This window comes from Atractosteus spatula, chromosome 6 (genome assembly GCF_055471065.1).
Source record: "Atractosteus spatula isolate fAtrSpa1 chromosome 6, fAtrSpa1.hap1, whole genome shotgun sequence".
In the NCBI taxonomy this organism is placed as follows: Eukaryota; Metazoa; Chordata; class Actinopteri; order Semionotiformes; family Lepisosteidae; genus Atractosteus; species Atractosteus spatula.
Window position 1 is genome coordinate 63,960,321 of NC_142711.1, and position 27,651 is coordinate 63,987,971.

The following is a 27,651-nucleotide window of genomic DNA, read 5'->3' on the forward strand; positions in this document are numbered from 1 at the left end:
CACTGTTACTTTAGTTACATGCCCGTGTCTCGACTTTGCTCAGGTGTAGCCATGAACTCTATTGAAGGCATTTTATGCTCGCCTGTTTTGTTACTGCTTAAAGAGAGGTCTCTGATTGATGTTTTATGGATGGAAGGCTGAATTTTGGTAATGAAGATGAACTGTAGGGAGTGAGTGGTTCAGGGATTGTTGAATACCTTGAATGCTGAAAAAAATCAGTTCACTTTGCAGCTTTCTATAAAAGCTCAGCTGCATACTTTTGATTATTTTTTCACTGAAGGCCATGGAAATAAATGCACTATTGTGTTGTTCATCTTTGGCTTATGATAGCTGTTTAAGGATACTTAAATTGTGTTTTTCCGTTAATCCTAGTGCTGAAGTCTTTCAGGATTTCCACTCCAGTATATAAAACAGTAAATGTGCTTGAAAGAGCTGCCTTTAAGTGTAAAATGGAAAAAAAGATAAATTCTTTCTTTTTATTATTCTTATTCCTTTTTTTAATGTATGGCCTAGAGAGCATCATTTATTGTAGTTACGAATTGCTGTTTTAATGTGGAATTTGTTAATTGATATTGAAAATTAAAAAGGCCAGGGTCAAGTATTGTAGGACAGTGTTAAGGAAAAATGGAAATTCTTTGTTATTTAGCTTCTCTCTGCTTTGCATTAATTATCTTTAAATCAATCAATTATTTACAAGTGCTAGGGAAAAGAGAAACTTTGGTGCTATGGTTCTAGCTATCTCTGTACTCCTTCCACAGAAAGTGGCAGCTTGAGTATAATGGCATGAAATTAATATTGGATAGAGGGGACTGCTGTTGCTGTGTTTTTAATGCATGCAGCATCCATGCAGAGTTCCAGATGGCCAGCAGGTGCACATTCCATCATTTCCCAGGTGTTACAAACCACTTGGGAAGATGTATTTGGAGAAAGGCCAGTGAATCGAGTACATGAGTATAGCAAAGTAGTGAGATCAGAAGATCGGCAGTGGATTTCTCTTACGAACGACCGTTTAAAACTATGCAGCGGTAACTTTAACACACCTCTGCGGTTGCACTGGGGGACCAGTTAACCAGAGCTTGTGCTTTGCAGGGAGTCCTCGTGGAGAAGGAGGGCTTGGAGGAGCTTGTCGAGAGCCTGCGTGAAGAAAATCTGGACATGAAGCTGGACGTTGCCAGTCTTGTGGGAGCAGTGCAGCGGGCTCGAGGCGCGCAGAAGCTAGAAGTGAGTGAGGACATTTTTATGCCGTTATAAATATTTTGTTCTTACGATGTTTATAGCAGATTGCACAGTGACAGAGTATTGTTAATACCTGCAATGGAAATCTTCTTGCTCAGATTTGGATATTTTAACAGTTTCCCTGGATGTGTGTAACCTTGACCAAGATACGTTGCTCATCCTTTGATCTCATTGTGAAACCGTTTGCCTGTTTCCACCCCAAAACACTAATCGGCAAATGCAGCCAAACTGCTGAACCTTAACAGACAGGGTGCGGGCCAGCTGGCTTCCACTTGACCTCACTGGTCAGCAGGGGTCTTCATGCCACGGTGATAGGACCTGCTCCAGAGATATTCAAAACCACGGTACTCCAGTGTAGAGCTTTTTTTTATCTAATAAGACTTTTGACCTTGACTTAACTACCATTTAAATTTGTTCAGCTTTTGCATTTGTGCCTCGTCAGTGTCATGTAGTTGCTTCACCGTATAACTGGAAAGGAAATGGGCAGCACCAGTATGAACGCTTGTGTGAAGTGGTGGTGGGGGAGGTTCTGACGCTTAATGGCCAGATAAGTGAAATCATTTAGCTGAAGGCCGCAACCATAATGAAGGCTACAAACAGCACCTTGACAGCACTTTTGTAAACCACATACAGTTGTAAAGCATGATTTTAGTTAAGAAGAACCCAATATCCTGCTGGAGATATAGGTCTACCACTCGAGATTCCAGCCTTGGTCCTGGAGAACTCCAGTGGAGCTGGTTTTATTAATCATCACTCCATCTCTAATTTCTAAAATACGTTGAGGAATTTCATCCTGACTTGGTCACAGATGAGACGGACCAGTATCCCATACAGACAGAAGTGCTCAAAACTTCAAAGTCCCGCCCCTTCAGAGCCTTCAGCCAGTGAAACAGGAGGACTCAGTGCCATCTAAGGGGAAAAACGTTTCAAACTGAGGACCAAAGGTACTTCAGGAGACAGACAGACTTCTTCCCCACTGGATTGCCTCCGCAGATCAGTTCTGATAGGCTATAACAACACTGGATGGACTGGGCGGTCTAGATGGCCTCTTCTAGCTTATAACTTTTCTAATGTGCTTAACAGGACTAACATGGGCGGATCTGAGTTTGGCTCAAGGAGATCTCATTGAGAAGTGTGATTCTTAAAAGTACAAAAAAAAAACAGAGTGGTAGTAGCCTTTTTCCTTTTTATTTCCTGTAATGAACATCATTTGGCTTTTTGGTGGTCCCCTTTGATCAGTTAATGTGATTTCCATCTGACATTTATCTAATTAATGTCCCACGTGCCTTCTGTGGGATTCGTCATTGTGTGCTCTTCTTCCCAGTCAAGCTAACTGCCCCACCGAAAAAACACACCGAAAAGAGTCCTCAGAGCAGTCTGAGATAATACAGGGCGAAACGGTGGGATCTGATCAACCTACACCCAGTTAGCATTTTTGTAGGATTTTTTAATGGGATGGCCAAACCTGCTTCTGGAGGGTAAAATATAACAAGTCTTGGAGGTCACTTGCAAAGAGTAAATTTGTAAAGAGCCTGGATACACAAGTTTTGAGCAATCTTGAGCAGTTGAGTGTTCCAGTCGAGGCTGACCAGCTGCTGTACTTGGGAGCTGCTGCTGCTGTTTTTAATTAATCTGGCTGCTGTGAACCTGAGAAACCTAGAAGAGAAATGGCAGAATTGTTTAATATCAAACATAACATCTAGAATAGCACCTGCACACGTTTTAGTCTGAATGTGAGTGTCCTACAATGATGTGAACAGGATACTGATGTTGAGTCTCTCCTAGGGTCAGACACCCATGCATAAGAGAGGCACTAAAGAAAAAGATCTGCCATGGGGCCTAACTAGCTGCTTTATAACTAGAATAAACAGTATCGCAGAAAACTGCTCGCTTGCAAAACCAGTACAGATGAATTGATGTCAGACTCAAAAAGGCAGAAAGGCTTGTATTAAGGAATAAATTGCTTAAAGCTGCTATGCCTTAAAACTATTTGCAGAACACAACAATCTGAGTATTTTAGCTTTCAGCTTCACATCTGGATTAAATGGTATACTGTCTACCATGTCAGCTGCTGGCTACTCAGGGGTTTAAAATCAGGCCGATAGCAGTAGAGGAGAAACAGGCTTCCCCACCTCTGTCAGCGACGTGGACGCTATACAGGCCAGTGTAGTCACGTGGGAAAGCGGAGCCCACTGCTTCTCCACTAAGTGTTTGTGCAGGTGGGGGGGAGGGATCTGAGTAGGGGTGAGTGCTGGAGCTGTGTTTGTGCACTTGTTAATGACTTCCCTTTGGGCGATAATTGATCAGCTTCATTACCATAATAAGTCCCTAATCATATGCCACTGCCGTAGAGCTGTATAATAAATGTCCTGTTTGCTTTTTAAAATAATGAACTAATTAGACTAATTAAAATCAATAAATGTGCCAATGTAAGGTTAGGATTTTGTATGTGGTCTCTGTGTTAAGTAAAAGTCACCAGCTCAGTAAAAAAAAGATCTAATACTGATTTATGAGCGCCTGACAGTCGTTAGTTAGAATAAATTGCTTGTAGTAGCAGAGACAGCATTATTCAAGTACAAGATACTAAGTGCATTGTAAGGTCAGCAATAAGGGCAAACTTACATATGTAGTTGTGTGCCACCTTAAACCTATGTTAATACATCAGGACAGAGGGTGAGGATGTCCCATACTGTATGTTATGTTAGTTAAATAAGCTTGCACCAAATACTCTTACCCTAAAAAGGAAATTGATACATGAGTGACATGAAATGCTTATCATTATAAGTATTTTTTCTGCCCAAATGCACAAGTGGTGTAACATTTGATAATGCAATTCTGACTACCATGTGGTAGGATCAGTAGGATCAAAACCCAAGATTATTTGAGGTATTTAGTTGTGAGCTGTTTTTTGGTTCCTACAGCAATAGAAGTTTTTCTTTGTTCCATTTTTCTGTCAGACTTGTTTAGATTTTGGCTGTGCTTTATGAGATAATGCACAGTTTTCCTTGTGGGAAAGAATGGGTCATTTTCCAGACTGAGGATCACAATGCATTCGGCGTCATGTGCTGAAGGACAAAGCAGCCTGAATCTCATCCAGGGTGGCCCAGAATAGGAAATGGGGTACAGTATCATGTTGTAAAGGAACACGGAAATCGCTAGTTACTGTTGGATTGAGAAGGTGAATGAAAAGCACTGCTATTGGAAAGCAGCTGCTGGCCTTGATTCGACTGCACTGTGGAAAACCCGGTGTTGCTGTCCTTGCATGCTGAATACACGCAATGGAGTGGACTGGTCTTTCCCTGTCTGCTCAGGGCTTACTGCCCATACTGCAGGTGAGGCCTGAGTTTTCACTCTTCACCTGTGATGAGACTATCCTGCATGGCAAGAGCTCTGTAACACTGCTGACGCATTCAGGCATCTTCAGTCATTCTCTTAGGAAGTTAGTTTGCTGTGGTTGTAATGATAAAAGCTTATTAAGATGAGATATGATCACTTTATTGGTCATATACAATTTCTAGCATTAGGGATTTGTCTTTTTGCAAACCCCAGCTTGCTCTCCATGAGACACACAGGCACACAGGGGGGAGAGAGAAGCTTGGGTTCAGAGCGCAGGGTCAGCCATTGTACAGTGCCCCTGGAGCAGTTGGGGTTAAGGGCCTTGCTCAGGGGCCCAACGGAGTACGATTCCTCTGCCGGCCGCGGGATTTGAACTGGCAACCTTCCAGCCACAGGCACAGATCCTGAGCCACAGAGCCACCACACCGCCCCCACCATTATCCTAAATCGCTAAAAGATGTGTGAGAAAAGCAGCATTGATCACTTTTTATTTTTACTAAGTAATAATTTGTTGTCTGATTCATTCATCCAGTTGATTCATTGCTTAGCTTATGCATGTTTTTTATTGCTTTCAATCCGTTTTCTGTCCTCCAGACAATGAAACTGTTTATGTTTATAGGAGGGCAGTGCAGTGGTGAACTTTAAAGACAGTAAGCATGATGATCTCATGGAATGTATACAAACTAAAAACTAGAGTATTCCTGACATCTGAATTTCCACCTCATGAGATTTGGAGATGACTAAGCAGAACATTGCTGCCTGGCTGTGCTGGGGCCCTGGGTTCAGTTCCGGACCTGGGGTGCTGTCTGTGAGGAGTTTGTACAGTATGTTCCCATGTTAGCGGGGGCTTGCTATGGGTGCTCTGGCTAGTGGTGTGAGTGTGTCCATGTCTGTGTGTGACCTGCGACCCAGGATGTATCCTGCCTTCCATCTGTTGCTTGCTGGGATAGACCCCACCTCCCCCGGGACACGAATTGGAAGAAATGGTTAGAAAATGGAGGGTGTTTGAACTTCTTTTAGTCATTTGCATATATCACGAGGTGGAAATTCAGATATCGGGAATAGTCTAGTTTTTTATTTGTCTAGATTCCGATTGTCATGCTAACTGATTTTAAAGTTTACGTTTTCTCTGTTATGTTAAGTGATATAACAACATAGTCTTTTTCAAGCTGACTACACAAGGGTTCAAATGTTTTTCTTGTTGTCGTTGCGTTTCGGGATCGGCAGCTCCAACCCCTGCATGACCTCTGGTCTTAATCGCTTGATTGAAGTACCTGTTTGGATGAAAGCTCCAGCTCCTCTGTCAGACCTGCAGGATTGCAGCACCGGACGGCTGGACTTCTCCATCCCCGTTTTAGGTTATGAAGCCAGTGCCAGTGGAATGTATCGTCGGATCAATCACTGTCCCCACATTTCTGAACTGTTCCAGTGGTGTAGGTTTTCAGGACCAAAGGCGCTCAGCGGTGATGTGCTCCTGTTGGGGTGGAGTGAGTGAACTGTCTTCCATGCCTGCTTACTCCCTTTACAGTGTCCAGCGTCTGGTGTCCTTCTTCACATTATGATTTGTGCGTCACTGAAACACTAGAGAAGCAGAATTTTTTTTTTTCTCCATAAGTGGTTTATTTGTGGGCCCACATACTGCCTGTGGGACTCCATCATGACAGCTGTTCTGGTCACTAATATGACCTAGATTGACAGACTGAAGTCGTTAATCAGAATACAAGTGTCTCAGCACTGCATTTTGTTCAGGTATGTTTAAAATCAAGACTTGCTGTCATTAAATTCGGGGCCAGGCTGAGATCGTGGTGAACAGGGTTGGGGGGTGTGATAAATAATAAATCACACATTAAAGCTAACATTAAATTAATGCATTATGCATTGGTGCTTTATTTTTGCACTAGGCAAGTTATATTTTTCCTTCTTCAGTGGGCCGGAAAGATTTTTAAAGAGATTAAAGCGAAAGAGCCCAAGAACAAGTCTTATAAGTTAATTTTTCATAGCACTGCAGCATTAAGTATAATTTTAAAGACCATGGCTCATTAATGAGCAACAACACATTTTCAAGCAGCCTGCTTGGAAATTCAAACAGTGTGGTTTTATTGAATTTCTGATCATTTCAGCCACTGTTTCTCAAATGTGGCCAGCAGCGTTTCTTTTGCAGCCACAGTGTATAATTGGTATCTCACTAAATCTCCTAATCAACCTTTCCATTTAGTCTTTTAAGCAGCTGGGCTCAAATTCGGTTTGCTTAATTGCTGTTATTGTTTTTCAGCTGCCATCTAATTCCTCTCGTGCTTTCTTTTGTGGGATCCACAGTTAGTTCCTACGAACACCAGCTTTATACACCGCACGTCGAATGATCAAATTTCCCTTTAGCACAGCTTCCACTATGTTAATTGGCTTAGTGTACAGATTGCTTCTCTCTGATTCTGGGCTCTGTATTTGTTTGACACTAGAGTGCCTCTATTTACTCCACGGCTACACATGGCATAATTGATTTTCAGAGCCCCTTATTTAGTGAACTGATTTTGGTCATTGCTTTCCAACTATTTGAAGTGGTTTTCGTTTTACAGAGATTGTAATTTGAAATTGTATGAGCGATCATGAATTTGTATTATCTTTTCAGACTAAGAATTTCAGCTGAGATGTAGGATTTGTTTGAACATGCATCTTGTTAAAGATTTGACATTGTTGTTATGTAACTAACTATTTAAAGACCTGTGTTGATTATGTTAGCGAAGGAACTGAAGACGTGGTGACTGACACATAATTTCTTATTTAATTAAAATTAACATATTTCTGGAGCTTGAGATGATTTAAGTCCGTTTTAATTTTTGAACTAGAACACCTTATTTACAGCAAAGAATTAAAATCTTTTAAAATGATTTGATTTTGATTAGAGCATTTCTGGGGAAAAACAAAATTAACCACAGTGTCTAGATTGCGCAAGCTTTTGATATTTAAATTATCTCTAAAGTGAATCGATTCTTTCAAGGGAATGAAATCATTTTGTGTCAAGTACTCAAGTAGTATGCAAGTCCTCATGAACAAGAATAGCGCTGCAGTAGTGGGAACGTGAAGGACTTTGTATTGTATGTTCACATTAATGCACTGATAATGAACTGAAGACGATTGTATTACAAGAATAAACTACTGCCAGTTAATAGTCTTAACATAAGAAGGTGCACAAGCAGAAGGAGACCCTTCGACATATCTAGCATGTTAGGCTTTTAGGATCGAACAGATTCGAAGATCTCAGCCAGGCATTTCCTGGGTATTGTCTATGGTCTTTTACACTCCCACAGCCCATCTTCTAAAACGTACCTCCTGTTCTCAGTTATAAATACTTCCCCTCAGCTGCCCCTTGTGTCCTCCGGTTCACATTTAAGTGCTGGTTCCAAGGGAGTCCTTCAGGTTGACTTTGTTGATGCCTTTGAGGATTTCTGGGTGGTTAAATCAGGATCAAGCATTGTAGTCTTCTCTGTTCAAGGTTAAAAATATTCAGTTCTTTTAACTTGTTGGAGTAGAACATTAATAGTCTGTGACTGCTCAGATATCCAGAATGATATCCTCTGTCTGCTTGAAAAGGATTGACTTTTTTCAGTCATTGTAAGTTTCCCGGTGGATTTATAACCAAAGTAACATTCAATTTTAAGAGCAGCATTTGGAAAAATGAGGAATGCTCTAACGAATAGCCTACGTATCACAGTAGTGTTTGTGTTATTGTCTTGTGCTTGGATGAAGCCTTTGTAGCAATTGACCTACAAATCAGTAACGGTGATGGAAAAAAAAACAGAAAAACAGCCATTTATTTCAGGATCATGCATAAAATATTCAGCATCTTTTAATGGATGCATTCCTATCTTCTGAAAATGTACCCCTACCCCTTCCTGTGTTTCTCCACTCATACGCTTGATAGAAGGGAGATGTACTATATATCTGTTTATGGCTCTTTGAGTTCACAGTAGCTCTGGTTTCTGAATTTAGGAAATGCAGTTAGAAAAAACAAACATGACTAAAATCAGTCTGACGTGAAAAATGAATACACTAAGCTGAGCACCTGAAGCAGGTCATTGAGAAATGCCCCCTCTGCTGCCACAGTGACATGACCTGTGAGTAATTAACATCCAAATTGATTTCCTCTTCCTTGAGTGCCCCGCTCCACTGTCTGAAGTGCCCATTGCTCTGCACTTCGCCAGCGTCATCACTGTTTCAATCCAGAGGAAGCAGGGGACCAGCACGTCCACGGCCCCTCCCCTTTTAAAAAAACATTTCTTCTGGCCGTCAGGCTTTAGTCTTTCGGGTTTCATTTTGAGACATGCAGCAAAGTCTGCAGAAGACCTGTGCACCGCCTTTGTTCACTGTAAGACAGTTTCCCAGATTGCATTCCCGGTTCTGTTTCTCGACATGGATTTGATCTTTCCTGGTTTTGCCCGCTCCGTGTTCTTGCCTTTCGCCCTGGCCCTGTCCGTGAAGCCGACACTCCTTCAGTGCCCGTTTCTGTCGGGGCGGGTCATCGCTCGCCGGCCTGTGTGCTGGCTGTCCCTCTCCGGGGGAAGAGTCCCGAAGTGTGCACGCTCCTCCACTTGCTCCAGACATTTTTATTCAGGTCTTAAATATGGACCAGCTCTTGTGAAAAGGGTTACTTGCTTCACGTCTACAGCGAACCATTATGATTCTGAGAGCGTGGCGTTTTGTGCGTAAACTGTCAAGTGTGTACATAGAATCTGTGTGGAATTTGAAGAGGCTTAGTTGTGGAAGAAAACAAGCAAATGTATCTTTTGCTGATTTGGTTAGTTACTGGTATTTCAATTCCAAAATAAAAGTTTGTATCACTTGAGTTCATTAAACAACTGACCTAATTATTTTCTTTGCTAGATGTGCACTCAAGTTTTCTGAAGATCTTTTACCATTAATTACTCAAAACATTTGCTTCTTTAAAAGCCTGTTCTATGAGTGTTACAGTTCTTAAGTTAATTAAATAATTAGACCAGCTATGTAAACCAGACCTTGGATGAAAAAAACAAATCCGAAGACACTGGGCCACACAGAAGTTTGAGAACAGGTCGTGCAGACTTCCTGGGATCAGGGGACAAAGTAATAAACTCATTTGCACAACAGGTACTTGCCTAAATACACGTTCATGTCAGGTGTTTCCTCCTAACAGAACATCAGTATTGAAAGGCAAAACCAGTTTGACAGCATTTCTGTCCTCTCATATACAATACATTCAGGTTACATCAAGCATCTGATGTAGAGCACGGTAGTTTGTAACAAAGTTGTTAAATGTTTAAGAATAACGCTGCACTCAAAGAAATACCTGAAACATATCATAAAGCAGACAAGTAGTGTTGAACTCATAATGTACAATGTTATTTCTTTTCTTGTCTTAGTTTTCGTCACTTACCCTCAGGACAGTTCCAATGGAGCAAATCGTGGGACCAGCTGGTCACCTTGTAAGCATGTAAGTGCAACTACATGATTTTCTTCTCTTTTTTGGCTCTTTTGTGTCCTGTCCTTTCACATATTTATTTATTGCCTCCGTTCTCCCTATTTTCCTTAATTCTGTAGGCACACCAAATTGTACCATGTTGTTGTTGCTGTTGTTTTATTTTGACTATTCAGAAAATGTCTCGGGTGATTTCTGGGATTAGCACTTTAAGCCTTTATTGCAATAAGTCTTTGCTTTCCCATCCGCTACACTTCATTCTTATTGGCTACGGAACTTAACTCTTACTATCTTGCTACATCTGTGTAGTTGTATAGATTGTTTGCAGTCCAGTTAGTTGTCTTATTACCAGCTATTGGGGAAAGTACTACATTCAGTTTTAATCAACACCTCTGCAATTTTCACTGTTCCTCCACTCTTTAACGACCGTTTGCAGACCATACTGGTGTCTGGTAAATATTGCTGCAGATGAAGAAACTTTTCCTATTTCCAGCAGCTGAAATACAGGAAAAGGCACAGAATCCCATGAAAGTACTAAGTTTGGAGTAGGTGCCTCCATGTGTTAAGTGATGTCTTAAATGACATTCAAAGGGGCCGGATTTTAAAATCTGTGTACCGTCCTGGTCAAACTGATGTCTGCGTATCATCTAGAACGATTCCTCTAGTGAGTTGTTCCTGAACTCCAGGATTTTGATACAGAAACATTAACCTTTATATTAACTGTACTGCTTGATTCTTTGATATGTGGCCTTAGCTGCAATATAATTCATCTACCTATTGAAAAGTACTACAGTGAGCTGGTAAAATCACATTTGCCTGAGTGCTCTTGCCCTGATTTTGACTCCTGGCCGCCTCTAGGCCCCTAGTGCATTGACCTATAGTAATGTAGGAAATAAATCTAATACTGATGGATTACCAAAACGCTACATGAAAGATGCAGATTACTTGTTGCCGATAAGATCTAGAATTGAATAAAAGTATAAACTTCAGCTTATAATCAGGGATGCAAAGTAATATTGAGGTGGTTGGTTATGTGCTGCTTCGTCTTTTTATGGTGCTCGTGTAAAAATAGATGCTTAGCTGACCAAAAGGGCCAATGTATTTACATGAATAATAATAATAAACTTTAGGGCTTTTAAATATTCAAGTAAAATTAATTTGATATATGATATATATATATATTCCTGAAGAAACACATCTGATCCTCTGCAGCTTTCAATTTAAAAATTCAATTTCCAGTAAAAAAAAAGTATTTACAAATTTAAAAAGAGCAAAAAGGTAATGTAGTTATTTTTTGAGATTTTAATGTAAAAGACATTTAGGCTCCATTCTTAAATTCTTAAATCATGTTTTACTAACACGGTTAGTGACTAACTTGGTTAGTGAAAGCACAAGCCACAGTTATTCCAACAGATTAATGCTGTTGTCATCATAAATGTTATTGGGGTCTGTTGACAATACTTTAAACACAAGAACTTTTGAGCACTAATATAAGATTAACAGTAGAATTTGCTGGGTTGAATTTCCTGAATTCCTCAGGAGATTTACTTCTGTGCAAGTACATTCGAACAATATGTATTTACCTTCAGAGCAAAGACGCACATATCCGACTCATGCAATTGTAGGACAATCTGGTTATAATTAAGTAGTTTAATACAAAGGCCAGATCACAACGTTGAATCTTAATGCATTTTCTTTAACAGTCAGCAGACTTAATTATGTCGTGTTTGAAGCCATAGTAAAATTGTCAGGCGTGCTATAAAATTTCACTTTCTGATGAGACTTGCGTGGAGGCAGATACCACACTTTTCCGTTATTGACTTTTTCTGTTTGTCTTCAATAAAAGCCGTTTTCTTATTTAGTGAAGCAAACAAATCAATATGCTACACAGTGGCAGGAGAGTCAGTGCAACGACCCAGACTCGCAGTCACAAGTAATTCATGGAATCGCTCAGATGCCATTCCATAGCTTATATCTGTATGGCAGTCATTTGCTCTCCTGCTTTTCCTTCTGTTTTTATGTTTCGCTTTCGTGAAAATGCTAAAAACGGCACAGGCACACTTTTTAGCTTCTAGGTTTTCGCTAAAAGGTTTAAATTGGTAAAACTGTTTTTCAGAGCAATAGAATGCTGCTTTCATGAAGTTAGGACCCAAATCAAAAAGCACTACTGTCTTTTTAAAGACACCAGTTTATTTTTTCCAAAAGTGAAATATTAAGCCCATTTATTTTTGTCAATTTTCTACATGCATAATCATTTGGTTCATGTAAGCACAGTAATATACAGTATTTAAGCTTTATCAGAATAAAACAGTTTTAAATAGTGGAAGCCATTGTACAATGATGAGTGATAAACTAGGTAAGAGCCTCACCCATTAAGACTCCTTATATCACTAGTGTACTGTCTGTAGGTTCATGCATTGAAAAGCCCTCAAATAGGAAGTCTCTCACTGAGCATCTTGTGTACTAATTTATTCTAAACATACTGTATGTGTGCAAGTGAGTATGTATGTATTCTAGATTGACAGTGGTCTTTTTTTTTTGTCCGACATGTAAATGCTAACATTTTCTGAATGCTTTTAACATTTTAACATTTTAACTGAAAGCTGTTAAAGATGATCTAAAAATAGTTTATTCTTATTGAATTTGCTGGTGCAATATTTTGCCTGGATTATGTCTGGACAGCATTTCATATCCTGTTTACGCAAGTTTATGGAAGAACAACTGCATTTTGCGAAGAAGGGCACTTTGTTGCTCTTCTTTCTCTATATGAAAATGGAAATACAAATGCGGACTAAAAGGACGGTCTTTGTAAATGCAGAGATACAGCTGCGGAGTTGGTAAGATGGACAATTGTGTATTTGCAGAAAACATCTCCTATTCTAATTGGGATTCCTGAAATACCTTGTTGTGGTCTTCTGACATAATATTTCTTGAGATTGTTTAGTGTTTATTTCATTTTTTGTTTGGGTTTTGCATGCCACTTGGTGCTGCACTCCCAGCTTTGTGCTGACCTAATTATTTCTGTTTCTTTTATTTTCCTGGGCTCGCATGCCATCATATCTATTGTTTTCTTTGCGCTTCAACGTAATGCAAGCATTGTGTAGGTTTCAAGCCTCACGGATAAGGGATTCTGCCTAACAAAAAATATTTATGAGACCCAAAACCTTGGGAAAATGTAGGGAGTTTGTACAAAGATGTAAGCACAACTTGTAGTTTATTTCTCGGTGAATATGTGTGTGTTGAAAGTCATGAGTCTATTCACTGTCTGGAGAGACTTATGGCAGTATTTACAGTGGGAATGAGAAAAGCCAGTTCTACTGTAGTGAAGAAGGAGACATACCTGTATCTTATAACATGCCCTGGATTAGACCAGGTGTCAACACCTGCCACACTGCAGTTCCTGCATTAACACAGATTGCCGTGGCTGGAAAACCCTTAATCTTCGGTGGGAACAGGAAAGCTAAGGAACACTGCTGGGCTAAGAAAGACTAGCTGTAAAAAGTTATAGTTATAGTTAAAGTTATGTTATAAGCATCTAAAGAATGAAAAACAGTGTCTAAGAAACCTAATTTTTATAGGTGTTTAGAAGTTTCCATGAAAAATAATGGCAGGTCAGTGTTTGTGTGCTGTAGTACATGCAATCTGGGGAGTAAGAATGTACAAAAATTCCCGATGAGTCTGAAACACTGTATTTAAAACATTGTAAAGCAGTAACGTCTCTGAGATAACAAATCTTCAATTCTGTACTGCCCATTTCACAGAAAAGTGGATGAATGTGAGCGATTGGAGCTTGTATTTGAACTGATTCCTGCTTGCCACAGTGTGTTGTGGATTTGGGGATGTTGTTACTGTGCCTCAGAAAAGGAGACCTCACCGCAAATCTAGCCAGATGAAAAGTAGAAGCGATGAAAATTGTATGTTTGGAGTTCAACAATGGAAACAAAAAATCCTGGAAATGCAGGCAGTGGCACATTTATACTGATTTTGCACAAAGGTTGAGAAAAAGCTGGTATAGGCAAACTTGTTGTTTCCATATGTATGGCGTACTGCAGAGCTGGGTGTTGTGTGATAGACGTACAGCGCTTGTGGCCATGGTGACAGCCCTTCCATCTAATGCATTCGCAGAACATGTGGTATGGTAAACATGGAACAGATGTGAGCGTCGCCTGCACCAGCACAGGGGGGATCAAATCATTAACAATAATCAAGAGTAAAGTAAAGTTGCGTAATCCTTAAGAAGCACTCAAGAGAGCTGTTGCTTTGCCCTGCTTTTCCGTAAAGTGAGTCGGCTATAGGGTGTGGAATGGGGCGCATCAGGGGTTAGGAGACGAAGGCAGTGTGGCAGGGTTGTGTAGAATTGGGTGCTCCCCAGGCTAGCCACCTTTCACAGTACATGACAGTTTAACGGATAAGGTTATCTCTCTGGCTCTCTTCCGCACTTTGCTTAGACCACAGATGTTTTTATTCCAAAGAAACGCAATTGCGTTATGATTGTAAGACGTCAGGTGTAGGATAAATAACTACACTGTGGTGGCTTGCAGCCCTGAGGTCTGAAATTAGACTTGTGAAGTGGTTCATAAAGCCAGAGACTGTCGCGTTAGCTTTTGTGTTGGTCAACCAGATACTGTATACAAACTGCAGTTTGTATAGTGAGCATAGCTTGTCTGCTTACAGTATGTGTGCCAACACCCTGTGATTCTCTTGGTGTCAGAACATTATTCATGTCTGAGATACATGTTTGAAGAGGCTACTTGAGGAAATAGATATCAAGTTAAAATTATGCAGTTCAAATTGTGGTATTTTATGTTAAACGTGTACAATGCACCCAATAGTTTTATTCTGTACAAGTTTGGTTACGGTGTTCAAAAGGGTGTTACAGCTCTGGGTCTGGTAGAAGGTAGAGCAAGCAATGACGTTCCCAGACTTACAGGAACATCCTTCACTCACAGGTAAAAGGACTAAACCCTCCTAGATTAGAAACAGAGAAGACTATGAAGGAACCTGCTCCCAGCATTCAGAATGCTCCCAGACTCTGGCAAAGTCACCCCAGTGGGCACAGAAACCCAAACCAGGGGACACAAGTGGGAAGGTGTCGGGGAGGTGCATTCAGAACTGGGAATGGACAGGTCCTGTGTTCTTTCAGGAAGAGGCTGGATGAGATCAATAAGCCACTTGTGATCAAAACGGGCTGAACGGGTCTCGTTTGTAAACCTCTGAGTTTATTTACAGTTAGCAGATAGCAAATAACAGGGACAATAGCAGAGGAATATTTTGGCTTTATTACCTTCGCACAGCTGCATCCATTTAGCCCCATACACCAGTGTGTCTGCACATTGCCCTTCTTGAATTCAGAGCTGTGGCCCCCGGCCCCCCCCCCACCCCCCCGGCCAGTGAAGTCTTCCTCAGCTGGAAAGTTTTGACATCTGCTGGTGTAGGACGCAGCTGAGCAGCTGTCAGCAGCAGGGTAGCCTGCTTTCAACAGCAGTGGGCGGGATGGCTTGGTGCCAGCTTGTACCATCTGCGTGCCTGACATTTCCTTCTAATTAACAGAGGGGTTAATTGTTCTGGCAGGCTCAAATGTAGTGTCTAACATTACCCAAGGGAGCCGTGTACAAGTGGCAGAGTGGCAGGGACTGGGACGGCATCGCTAATGCGGCTATTGTCACAGAACGGTTAACAACCACTGATGGGTACACTAGCCAGGCACATGCAGTACAGCGGAGGTGTTTTTTATTCTGATGAATTATGCCAAGCTGCTGTAATGATGTAGAAAGAATCGGGCTTAGAAAGGCAAAGACCACTGCCTAGGGGCAATTGTGAGGGAACAATTTGCATGTTATTACTGCATATTCATAACTAATTGTGTTAGGCTTTGCTAATAGAGCAGAATGACAGTATGAAAAATCGAGCAGCCGTTTTATAGCCAACAAAGCCGGCTGCTTTTTTCAAGCCTGTGAGTGCTGAATGATCATTTAGACACTTAGTTGCTAAATATAACAGGTTCTAGCATTTGTCAGCCTGACATAATATCATTTATAAAACAGTGTTCTAATTTTACCTTAGTTTATGTGATTCATTTATTACAGTACTTAGTAGACACATTAAAGAGGCTGATATTTATTACTGTGGTGAAAAGATTGTTTTAATAGCAGAAAACATAACCTTCATACTGTCTAAATAGGTATATTCTTTATACATATATATGTTTGTGTTTATGAGTACAGAGTGAGGCAGAGTACAGGGTTTTTTATGTCATTTAAAAAATACTTTTTAATTTTTTATGGCTATTCCTGAACAATTTTTTTTAAATGGTTTTCAATTTTTATACAGTTTTTTTATACAGAAGAGTACAATTCTAATGACACATTTTAAATGTAGATATTTTCTTTATATCTGCTTTCATAAAATAAAGTAACTGCAGCAGCAATTGAATTTTAATTATTATGCATAGAAATTAGCCTAAACAATTAGCCAACAAACTTCCTTTGTTGAGGAAATGCTGAAATTTCCAGGGCTGTTCCTGGTGGTTTCACTCTAATGTGATATACTGTGACATATGCAAGTGGTGATAAATCTTTAATTGTATACCATGTTAATCTTGTGTCCACGTGGCCCAATAAGGTCAGTGATGTGATGACATTTTGGGTCTGTGTTCCACGGTGTGGTGGTGCAGACATGTCTTAAATGATGGGGTGAATTCATGCCCTCTGGGCAGTTTTTAAAAATAAAATGCAGAACCCTTTCTTTTCTGTAAAATGTGTTTCAGTGAAGTTATTTGTATCGGGGTAAAAGCTGAGAGAGACACTGGCACACAGCTAGTAATACGTCTAACCATTCTGGATCTCAGTGGTCAGCATAATCTTCACCTTCTAGTTGTTTTCCCTGCAATGTTAAATAAGCACATTTCACTTGTTTCAGATTACATGGCATTTAAATTGCCACCGACGAAGAAGAAGTAAATCTTTTCAAATAAATTTTAAAAATCCTATTAGGAAGTGATAACTTTGCATGCTACAAAAAGTTAAAAATGTTAGCTTAGGCTCATCAGGGGTCTGAACACATCCCTACGTATATTTAATCTTCTTATACTGCTTTTCTCCGTTGGATGTGTTCTGTAGGGCTCATGCGCTGTTTCCTTCACTGCTTGCAGGAAGTACAGGTTTTCAAAAACTTTGTCAATTTCCATAGCCATAACTCTCTTATTCTCCTGGGCTCTGCCTTGCTTTCTATGTCAAGGCTTGCTCTGCATTTATGTGACTTACCAATGGAGATCTGTGTTATTGTTACTAAATGGACCACTGCCTACAAATTCTGTATGAATCCCTTTCCTTTTTTTCCTCCCAATGTAAAGCTTAGCTGGCAACCATCTTATTTCTCTTAATTCATTGCTGTATTGTGAGTAAGATCCCAATAGCTGTTGAGCATTTTCTTAATCTTCAGGTGTTTTTCCCTTTCCTTAGCTCTTTTTAAAATTACCCACTACCCAGGTCGGGTGCCCCGTGTCTCCCTGCAGCGTGAAGGGTAAGCTTACCCTCTCTTCCTCTGGCTGCCAGAAGAGTGTCAAGGTCAATATTGTTCTGCTGTCCTTGAAAATCCTTTGAAGAGTAAATCTGTTCATTGCAAGACAGTAAAGCATCTTTCTAACGTGGCTTGGACTGAGCTACCTAGATTTTCTGTCCCTGTCCTGAGCCTTACTTAGGAGCTGTACTGCTGTCACCATTTCCTTCGCGTTTTTAAAATCTTTCTGTTCGGGTCCTACAGGTGTTGTGTCTTTCAGGTCAGTAAGTGTTCATTTATTCAGCTGTTTTTATCGTAAAGTTCTGTTTCTGCATTAAATGAGAAAGCAAAAACTATGATACTGTTTAAAATATACTTTTAAAGGCTAAAGCCTTGTATTTCCTTTTAATCCTAATAAAACGTGGCTTAGACTGAGGGTTTGTTAGGGAGTAGGCTGTATAATAACATTTCACAAATAAGGCAAGCAAGTTGTTTGACTCCATTTCAGACAAGCTAGTCTAGAGGGGGGATTACATATTACAGTGCACATTTAGGTTTATTTAATTGCTTCCAGAAGAAAAAGAATTCCCAAGTAGTTTTAGATTAAAGTGAATGAATAGTACTTTTTCAAAGCAAAAGCGAGTGAAAACATGCACCAAAAACCGAAGTGTTTGCAGTCTCTTCACCACCTGTCCCAAATATATTTTTTTTTAAATTTTAATATCCCAAATTTAGATATCATTTCAAAGATAAAACAAAAGCTTCTTTGAATATTTTTCCTTGCAAAACAAAAACAGATATTGCTAAAGCTCAGAACTAATTTTGAAAATGCTTATTAATTTACTGTAAATTAATGCTTATAAATGCTTATCAATCTACTGTATAACCTAGGCAAGGTAATCCCTGTTAGTGATAGAAGTGTATTTTTTATGTATTCAGCTGCATTATAAGAGCTCATCCTCATTCACCCCATCTTGCTATCCATAGTGCTCTTCCTCTTTACTAGATTCTCATCTTGACCAGTTGAGGGACAGTCTTCTCTCTGCCAGATCTCTTGAGATAAACTAGCTGCAGTTATCCTCTAATCAAGTGTCTTGCAGAAGACGTAATTTCAAAAGCCACTTGTTAACATGCCAACTTGGCATGTAGCTGGAGGAAGACATTTCTCCTGCTGTGTGTAAAGATGAAAGTATGGTTCTCTGCTGTTTCTAACACTACCAGGGCTCATGTTTGCTTTCAGTAAGCTGGGAATGGGAAAGGTTTTTTTTTGGTTGACAGGCTGCATCAGAAATATCAGCCTCGGAGCCAGGTGTTAAAATGAATTCTACCTCCCCCTGACATAATGATCAGCTAGGAATTAAAGAAAGAAGCAGGAAACAAGACGAAAGACATGATGACCATGAAGAATGCATGAATCGTTAAATAGCAATTACTGTACTCACCAGGGGTACAAGAACTGGGAAAGAACATGTATAATCTAGAAAGGGACTTTAATTAAGAGTTTGTAATTAGCCTCCCATTTCAGCCTCAATCTAACCATCGCTAGAGAGGTGTCATTAGAACTTTTATTGCATCCTGCCTGAATTTGGGCTGCTGTAATTAGAAAACAAAAGGCGTTATTAATGCTTTTTTAAGTATTGATTTTTTTTTATTTATTACCATCACTCCTAGCAGTTCTTTTATCAAAACCTAGATGTGTTATAACGATGAGCATCTTCTTAGGGGATGCGGATTTTTCTTGTGTACAAGATAAGTAATTTTTCATTTATTAATATTAGCATTGAGTACATGTTTTTTTAAATCTTTATTTGCATTTTGATAATGGAAAAGCAGTACAGTATTTTTTTTTCATTTAAAGACATATAAATCTTTAAATTGTTGATGCTAAATACAGTGTCCTTCACATAGTCCTAAACAAGAAGATATGATCATGACGGCTCATGCTGAGGATCTCAAGTCCCAGTTAAAGGCCAAGGACAGGACTATCCGCAGTCTGCAAGAGGAGATTAAAAAGGGTTTGCTGATGAACGCCAAAGGTGTGGACGAGGTACTGTTTTTTCATTTTTGTTCTTGAGTGCATGGAAATCACGTAGGTTTGAACAGTAGCAGAGGTTTACGATGTTGTTCTGGTGCTTTTACCATAAGCTTTACATGTGTTGAATATAAAACAATGTTCTCTGCATGTGTTGAAGCACAAACATTTATGCCCTGGAGGTTCTAAATACCGAATCAATTGAAATTTAGTTTTACAGCTTCCCACACCTCCTTATGAAGTGTCACAAAATTACAAACTGCTGTTTTATTGTCTGTGGGTTATGCTGTTACAGGTTTAAGAGTGTTGAGTGGTATAAATATACATTGTCTTCAAGGTTTTTATGACAACCCATTTTACAATATAGTGGAGATGGGGGAAATTCTAATTGCAGAAAGAAAGTATTGCATTCTGAGGATATGAAAATAGGAAAATAACACAGAAACTGCAGTGACTTACAGTACCATGTTATTGGACTCTGCCATTATACCCTAGGTATGTATTTAGCACATTATATTTATGATTTTTAAATTAGTGGAGCAGACAGATCTGCAACTTTCATCATTTATTTATTTTTTTATTTTTTAAATACAGTTGCCATGATTCTTCTTGTACCCACGCAATGTGGAGTATCAGTTGTTTTTCACATCTCAGCCCGTGGTTCTGAAATGCGCAGTAGCACATGGGAGAGTGAGGAGACGCAGGCAGACTCCTCCCTCCTGCCCACCTGTGGGTCGGAGGTGTTTTAGCACCTCGCGCGCAGCACAGCCCTGCACTGATAACAGGAGAGGCACGCTCCTCGCAGACAGGACCCCAGTACCCTGCAGGGGGCGCTGTGTCTCTGTAAAGCAAGACACCGCCGTCTGTGGCTCTCAGCTCATTGTGCACCATCGATTGGGGGATTCTGGTAACAGTTGCCCAGTGACGTGACCCAGACTCGAACCTGCACCTCTTGGGTTATAGACCTTTGCTTTCACATCATTCAAGCACCCTGATAGGTTGTGCTACTTTGGAGCCCAATAGAAAGTTTTTCATTTTTTGGTTGTTTTTTATTGTACAGATCAGACATATTCAGTTTATTATATATGACAACGTTAGAACAGATTGACAAACATTTAGGACTGAAATTGAGAACCAAGCAGCAATTAATTGTGTGTGTGTATATAGAATGAAGACTGTGGTTTGTGAAATAAGTGTTTTGATGAGTCAAGTGTCAGTTATTAGACACCTGATTGTTGTCTTCCAGGCCTCAGAGAGAGATGGTGCCTTCTCAGTACTGCAAAACAAGTTGCAGACTCTTCACCAGCTTCAGTTGGAAAATGTTGCTCAGATTGCAGAGAAAGATATCTTGATCACCAGACTCCAGACAGAGCTTCAGCTGGCTCGGCAGGGTGCAACTGATATGCAGAATGAGGTAACCATTCTGATTTCCAGCGGGAAAGGTTCAATTGTCTTTTAATTCTTTTCCTAATTTTTATTTCTAGTGATCAGATTAATTTTAATCTGTGCAGGGAAAAAAATACACATTGCATACCAAGGTTTTTTAGGACCGTCGATTTGAAGAATTACTCACGGACTGAACCAGACGAGTTTTGCTTTGTTTGAAACTGGAATGCTGTTTGTGCACTAGCTGTCCAGCCAGAGGAAGAAGGTAAAGGAGTTGCAGGAGGTGACTGGACAGCTGAAGGAGGAAATGGTGGCCAAGGATGCGCGCACTAGCGCTTTAGTCAAGTCGAGCAGGAATCTTGAGGACAAAACAGTGATGCTGACCGAACAGGTAAGTGGGAATGAATTCATGTCACCCTGTCTCCTTCCGGCTGCCTTCCTGTGGTGTTTTCCTGATGTAACACAGCGTACTTTGGAGTGCATTCAAAGTGCCATGTGAGCTCACTCCTCAGCATAGTTTTCAGAAATGAGTGGTCATGCCATACTCAATAGATTGTGCCCGTCTATAGAAATCTAAATTATTTGTAAATGAGTTTTAACGTGCTCTTTTCTGATACGAGATATCCACAAAAGATTACTACAAGTTGTATTTATCTAGTTTTTGATTTCATCCTCCCAGGTGCAACCATCACATTACAGGTAGTCCTGCTGTTTCTCCTAACCAGGGGTGTCTCACCATGACCCTGGGGAGCCCCAGTCCACTCACAGTCTTATATGTGACCCTGTCTTGCCCACCTCTTTAAGATTAGGACCATTTGGAAGCTGTTGAGAAGTTATGATGTTCAGTTAAGAACGTTTAGCTCATCTTGCCTGTTTGGCTGCCTGTAGCTGATTAGCTGATAAGATCTCATCCAACAGTTTCATGAAAGAAACCAGAATATCGGCTTCAGCAGCATGGCTGGGTAGCTTGTTCCACACTCCCATAACCCTATGTGTACAGACGTTTCTCTTAGATGTGACACGTTTTAAGTGTGCTTCACACTGTAGCTGTAACTGTAGCTTACTTTTTAAAAATTGTTCAGTCAAGGAAGCTTTGGTCCTTGCTAGCTGATTAATATTTGCTACAAAAGATATCCAAATGGCTTAATTTAGCAAATTGCCTGTTTAGCTGATGAGAAAATGTTATAAAACCTGCTGGTAAGGGGCTAGTCTGTACAAATGCTGGAGATACCTGCATCGAATAAACATGAGCTATAGGCTTGCTCTGTCTTTTGCAGGTCATTACTTATTAAAGTCAGAAAGTAAAGACAGCTTTTGTTAAAAATGCTGAACTTGTGTGCAGAGTTGCCCTTTAATCTTGTTTTTACCAATTAATTCCAAATTCATCTTAAGAATGTGTTTATGAGATTACTTTGAATACTATAGGAGGATGATCATTTGAATAATTAAAATGCCAGCTGAAATTGAAGGAGAAGAGAGACCAATTCTAAAATAATGATTTATGTTCATAAAGAATATACTGGTATGTTAGAAAAGTGCTGTTTGCCCTAACATCGCAATTCCCCTCAGAACTGTAGACTTGTATTCCTGTACGAAATCCACTGAAATCTAGTTGGAGGGGCCATTTTAAAGCCTCCGTCATGCCCTGTGTATCTTCAAGCAGTAGCGAAGGTAAATATTTTATATGAGCCCAAGCCTCTGTCCCTGGTATCCCATTGAATGTTGTAGAACCAAAGTACTCTTTCCTTCGGGATTTTCCGCCTTCTATCCATTAAAGGGTTCTGGGGACAGGTTGGCGTGTGTGCGGGGACGGGGAGACGGAAGTGGAGGTTTGTCAGCAGCGTGTACTGGCTGTTGCCTCGGGATTTACGGAGCACAGGAGGACGCGTCCTCTCGGAGCCGCGTGTCTGCCTCCGGAGACCCTACCCACTGCGACAGTCAGCTGCTGCCCGTTTTGGAAGACCTCGGCAACAGCTGTCGGCAGCAGCTTTGCATGTCAAAATAAAATATTAACGTTTCACAGCATTCCTCCCTGTGCTTTATCCACTGTATATTTATAAGCCGTTGAAGTTACGGCAGCCTGTTTTGATACAGCTGCTGCTGCTAATGGGGATGAGGCTTTTATCTGAGGCTCTTGCCCAAAGACTGTTAGAGAGACTAGAGTAGGAGAGCCTGCTGCTGCAGAGCCACTTGTAACCTCACCTTGGCCTTAGCTGTCGGCTAACTTGTACGTCGTCCAGCCCTTTAGCCGCGTGGCCCAGAAGCCTTCGGGAGAGCGGCAGGAGGAAAGATTTGATTTTCGGAACTTTCTGAAATGGTACAAAACGTATTGAAGAGTAATCGGTCTGGACCGAGCCCATATAGCCAAGGATGAAGCTGGGTTGAGCCTAGTGATTTTATAAGATTATGACCTGCAGAGACTATAATGTTATGCAGGTGAGAAAACAGTATACTCTTGCAAAGTAATCACATATAAGCTACTTTAATAGGACATATAAAAAAAACCTCATTGTGGTATTGCCTAGTGTTCGCACTTATCTTTATAATCACAGGACTGACGCAGAGAGAGAAGCACTATTTCCAAAATGGAAAGTGTCATTTGTTTTTTTTTTTTATTTCAGCCGTATTTTGACTTTGCTGAGGTCAAGTTCTGTAAATCGAAATTCAGTCAGTGATGATCTGCTTAAATCTGTCACACATGCTGAATAGGTTGTCTTACCTGGGTCTGCACTGACTCTGTGTTTTGCTGAAGTGTTCAGATTGAAAATTAAAAGTTAATACTGTCACCATTATATTAAAAGTATTGATTTAGAAATACTTTGCACGCCATTTTCTGCATAAGAAAATGAAATTCTTGTCTTCTTCCCCGTATTTAATTTATTTATATCTTTGTAATTGATTAATGTTCCTTTGTAAAGTGGAGATGAATAATTTATTGTCCTTGTAGCCTCTGGCTTAAAAATGTTTAATTTTAGAAAATGTAACTGTGTATTATGAAAATCCGAGCTGTCGTTCCTGATGATGCATTAAATTTTACCACTCCTCTGACTCATCGAGAGGAGAGAGGTGAAGTCCCGCTGTTGCCTGTATTGCCAGCATGTTGCTGGCAGAATTCCCTGCAACATGGCACAACGTTAATGAAAGATTAAAGACATCTTGTTTGAAAAGCATTTGGTTGTTAGCATATGTTTTGGCGCATCTGGTAAATGCGTGCTAATCCTCAGTGTGGCTCAGTGATTTTTGTTGAAAACGAGCCAACTAGAAAATAGAGCAAATTGAATAAACAGCACTTATTCTTAACAGGGAGCGTAATTAAATATGCAAATAATACAAATGATATCATTAACCTTAGTGGAGCGTTGGGGGCTCTTGAAAGCTTTTGTATTCGAGTTAAATCTGGCGATGTGCTGCGATCAAATGAAAAAAATCCCCTCTAGTTGTTGACATTTTGCCAAGGCCGTGCAGTGACAGTGCCATCAATGATCCTTCAGCCTGAATGTGCACTTCTACACTGGGGCTTCATCCTGAGCAGCATCTGTCTGAAACAGCCAATATCGCCTTCCTGGCTTTGTCTCTGCAGTGGCGCAGTAACGAGCTCGCAGCATGTATTCGAAGATAACCAAAAATATAAGCAGAATTAGACATTTATGTATTTAAGGAAAAGTTTTGACCCCGAGGGCAAGCTTGTTTGCCAATGACGTATTTCGGTAACCCTGTATGGTAAATACTCATGTTAATCGATCCTCTATGAACGCTTAATACAGAACCGGAAAATAGCTTTATAACTGTTATTTGCCTGCTTACAGACATGTATAAACCTCATTGTTGCTTGAAAGATGGGTATACTTAAGACGCAGAGCGTAACACATTTCTACTGCATTGCGGTCGCAGACAAAGACTTCACAGTGATCAGAGAACAGAGCTGAAGGTGTGCTGTCCAGTCAAACCCTCCTCAGAGCAGTACACGCAGTGCTCACGCAGGACCAGAGGTGTACCGTATATTACAAAGGCCATGTGGCTAAGGGAATGCCACGATTGGGTGACGTCTTGATCACAGAGGGTAATGATTCCTTACAGTGTTTGCATTTGCAGAAGCGGTTTCGCAGAACTGATCCTGAATTGTTCCGCCCATCCCTGGTCAGGCTGGGGGTACTGGGGTTCTGCCCGTCCTGGACTCGGGGGGCACAAGACGTGCCTTCCCTCGGGACAGGACACATGACCAGAGACTGCTCGGAGACTCCAATTAACTTTGTAATGAATAAGAGTCCAGGTCGTTGGAAGAGGGGGTGGGGAACTGGAGGAGAGCAGGTAAACACACCAGTTTGGATCGAACCCTAGACCCAGGAGCGGGGTAGTCAGCCGCAGCACCACACCTCTGTCAGCCAGCAGAACAATCCTTAAATCCAATGACTTGTTTTTTTGCAGCTGATGTAGCACTGCCTGGCTTGTAACCACACGTTTGTGTGCGAGGTGTCTGGATTTCTCATTGGTCTTTAACTCTTCAGACATGACTTCACATCGGACAGGGGTGCTGGCGCTGAGCTGACCTGCTGTGATGTGGCTGAAATGAGGCACTATCCATTTCTATATCTGATCCTTCTCTGCAGCCTCCTGCCTTGGTTAATCCTTGCATACCGGAGTATTAATCCTTTTGAGGAGAGCTGCCGTCACATTAATTCTGTAATTTGTCCATTAGAATAAACCTTATCCAGTAAGGGTCAATCCCACTTATAGTATGTGCAGTTTTAGTTGAAATTTACAGAGGCTAAAATAATGTAACTGTTTCTTAATTTATGTGGCAAATTGTCTCTGTAAAAGGTGTCCTTTTATTAAAGGGAAAATGTTTGTTACTGGGACTTCTTCACTGGTGCATGTTCACACAGATAGGAGAAGCTTTATAGCTTTGTACTCTTTCCCTCTGTGCCAGCTTGGAAGCCACCAAAACTGCCTGCTTTTCTAGTTCCTTCAAACTCAAGATCGCTCAGCATAATAGTCTTGTTTCTGAACCCATGGGAACCATCCGGGTGTACACTGGTCAAGGGTCAAGTGACACGGTTTTCCACAGATGTTTGTTAAGGATTCTGCCACATAATCTACTTGTTTTGTTTTAAAGTTCATGTTAATTGGCAGTATTATATTTTGCGCAGTGAATAAAATATTTGCCCAGGTAAAAACATTCACCTCAAGCCTGGTTTCTTCTTATTGTTCCGTTTTCAGGATTCCCCACTAAATTGTCTAATTAAACGGGTAGTTCCTTTTCAACATTAAGCAGATTCCCTCTTCCATTAACAGAAGCCTTTGAAATTCATAAAGGTGAATTTTAACTCGCAGGTGAGATAGCACTTGTGTGATACCACGGAAGGAACAGACTAAGTGGAAGATGAGATCTCTTTCCTGAAACAGCTGGATGGTATTCTCATCTATTAGAATAGAAACTGTGCTAGACGGATGGACCTTCCCTGTTTTCTTACAGCAAACCTAGAAACCCAAACAGTCGTAATAATAAATAAAAAAAATAGCAAAATATTATAGGATTTGAAGGACGTTGTTGAGAGAAGAACAGATTTTAAAGCTGCTCACTGTTCTCTGCTGTGCTTATAAGACCCTGAGATTCACACCCAAAGCGCAGTGTAAGAACTGTCTGCCAGTCACCATTAGAAGACCTATACGTATAACTATTCCCATACAATCATGCTGAAACATTACCTTTATGCCCTTAAAGAAATGTGTAGTGTATATGTGCAGTTGTTTAATTTTTTTAAAGCAAAACATATAATTACATTTCCGATGTAATGGTTGGGCTTTCCTGTTGCATTGAATGAAAGCTGTGAATCAGACAAAACTAATAGTGGTGAATATGATCATAATTTTCTTTATGGAATGCTTGAAAGAAAACAGTGCATTTCACCCTTTGACATATTTAAGTAAGCCATACACTGTAAATAATTGTGTAAAAAAGCATAATGGCATTTAAGGTGCTTTTCAATTGTCTTAATAGCTAAGCTTTCTTCCACTGCACATTTGATAACATTTTCTAAAATTGAGCACAGTTGCTTTAGAGACTTCATGTAGCGCTTTTCTAATGCGTGAAAATCACAATTATTGCGTGCAGTTGGTTTAATTATTTGAATGTATTTACATAGCTCTTTTTTAAGACATAATCCTTGAAAACTGGAAACATATTTCTGTTTAAACATGATAAGCCCCAGGACATAAGTAAATCTCCTTAGCAAGAGGCTGTAATTTATAAGACAATTTTATGCAAAGAATAACCATTACCTAGTATATTTAGAATTCTGGAAATGGATTATGATGTGCAAAAAGCTTCAGGGATATACTCATTATTTTTTATTATTGTATTTCCTACGTTTTTCTACTGTTCTCAGAGAATCTGCTATACTTAAGTGAGCAAGAAATCTTTATCCCTGTATTACATTTTATTTTTTGTCACAAATTATTGATGCATTCACATGGCTGGCATTGGTTTTTCTTCTGAGAGTGGAAGTGTTAGGGGTCACAGGAGTTCATTACCTGTAATCAAAGCTTGTGAAAATGTTTCTGAGTAAAATAGCACCTGGTGCTGTGAACATGTGGAGAACAAGACACCAGTTTTGAACTGAACTTTTAAAATGTTCATTTATTTAATAGTATTGTGCTTGTGAAATCTCGCCATGTCTAAATTGTCATAGTTTTTGTGTTGGGTTGGGTTTAACTT

The 27,651-nt window shown here is 40.2% G+C and overlaps 1 protein-coding gene across 1 annotated transcript in view; it reads left to right on the plus strand.

The window, feature by feature from the left end:
* The window catches only part of LOC148833185 (uncharacterized), a 151,477-nt gene that overhangs the window by 8,091 nt on the left and 115,735 nt on the right, over window positions 1-27,651 (plus strand). Inside the window, exons 3-7 of the mRNA XM_088918174.1 lie at window positions 1,090-1,221; window positions 9,966-10,036; window positions 19,427-19,565; window positions 20,797-20,964; window positions 21,181-21,327. Coding sequence (XP_088774300.1) covers window positions 1,090-1,221; window positions 9,966-10,036; window positions 19,427-19,565; window positions 20,797-20,964; window positions 21,181-21,327 — 657 coding nt within the window. The remainder of the gene's footprint in view (window positions 1-1,089; window positions 1,222-9,965; window positions 10,037-19,426; window positions 19,566-20,796; window positions 20,965-21,180; window positions 21,328-27,651) is intronic.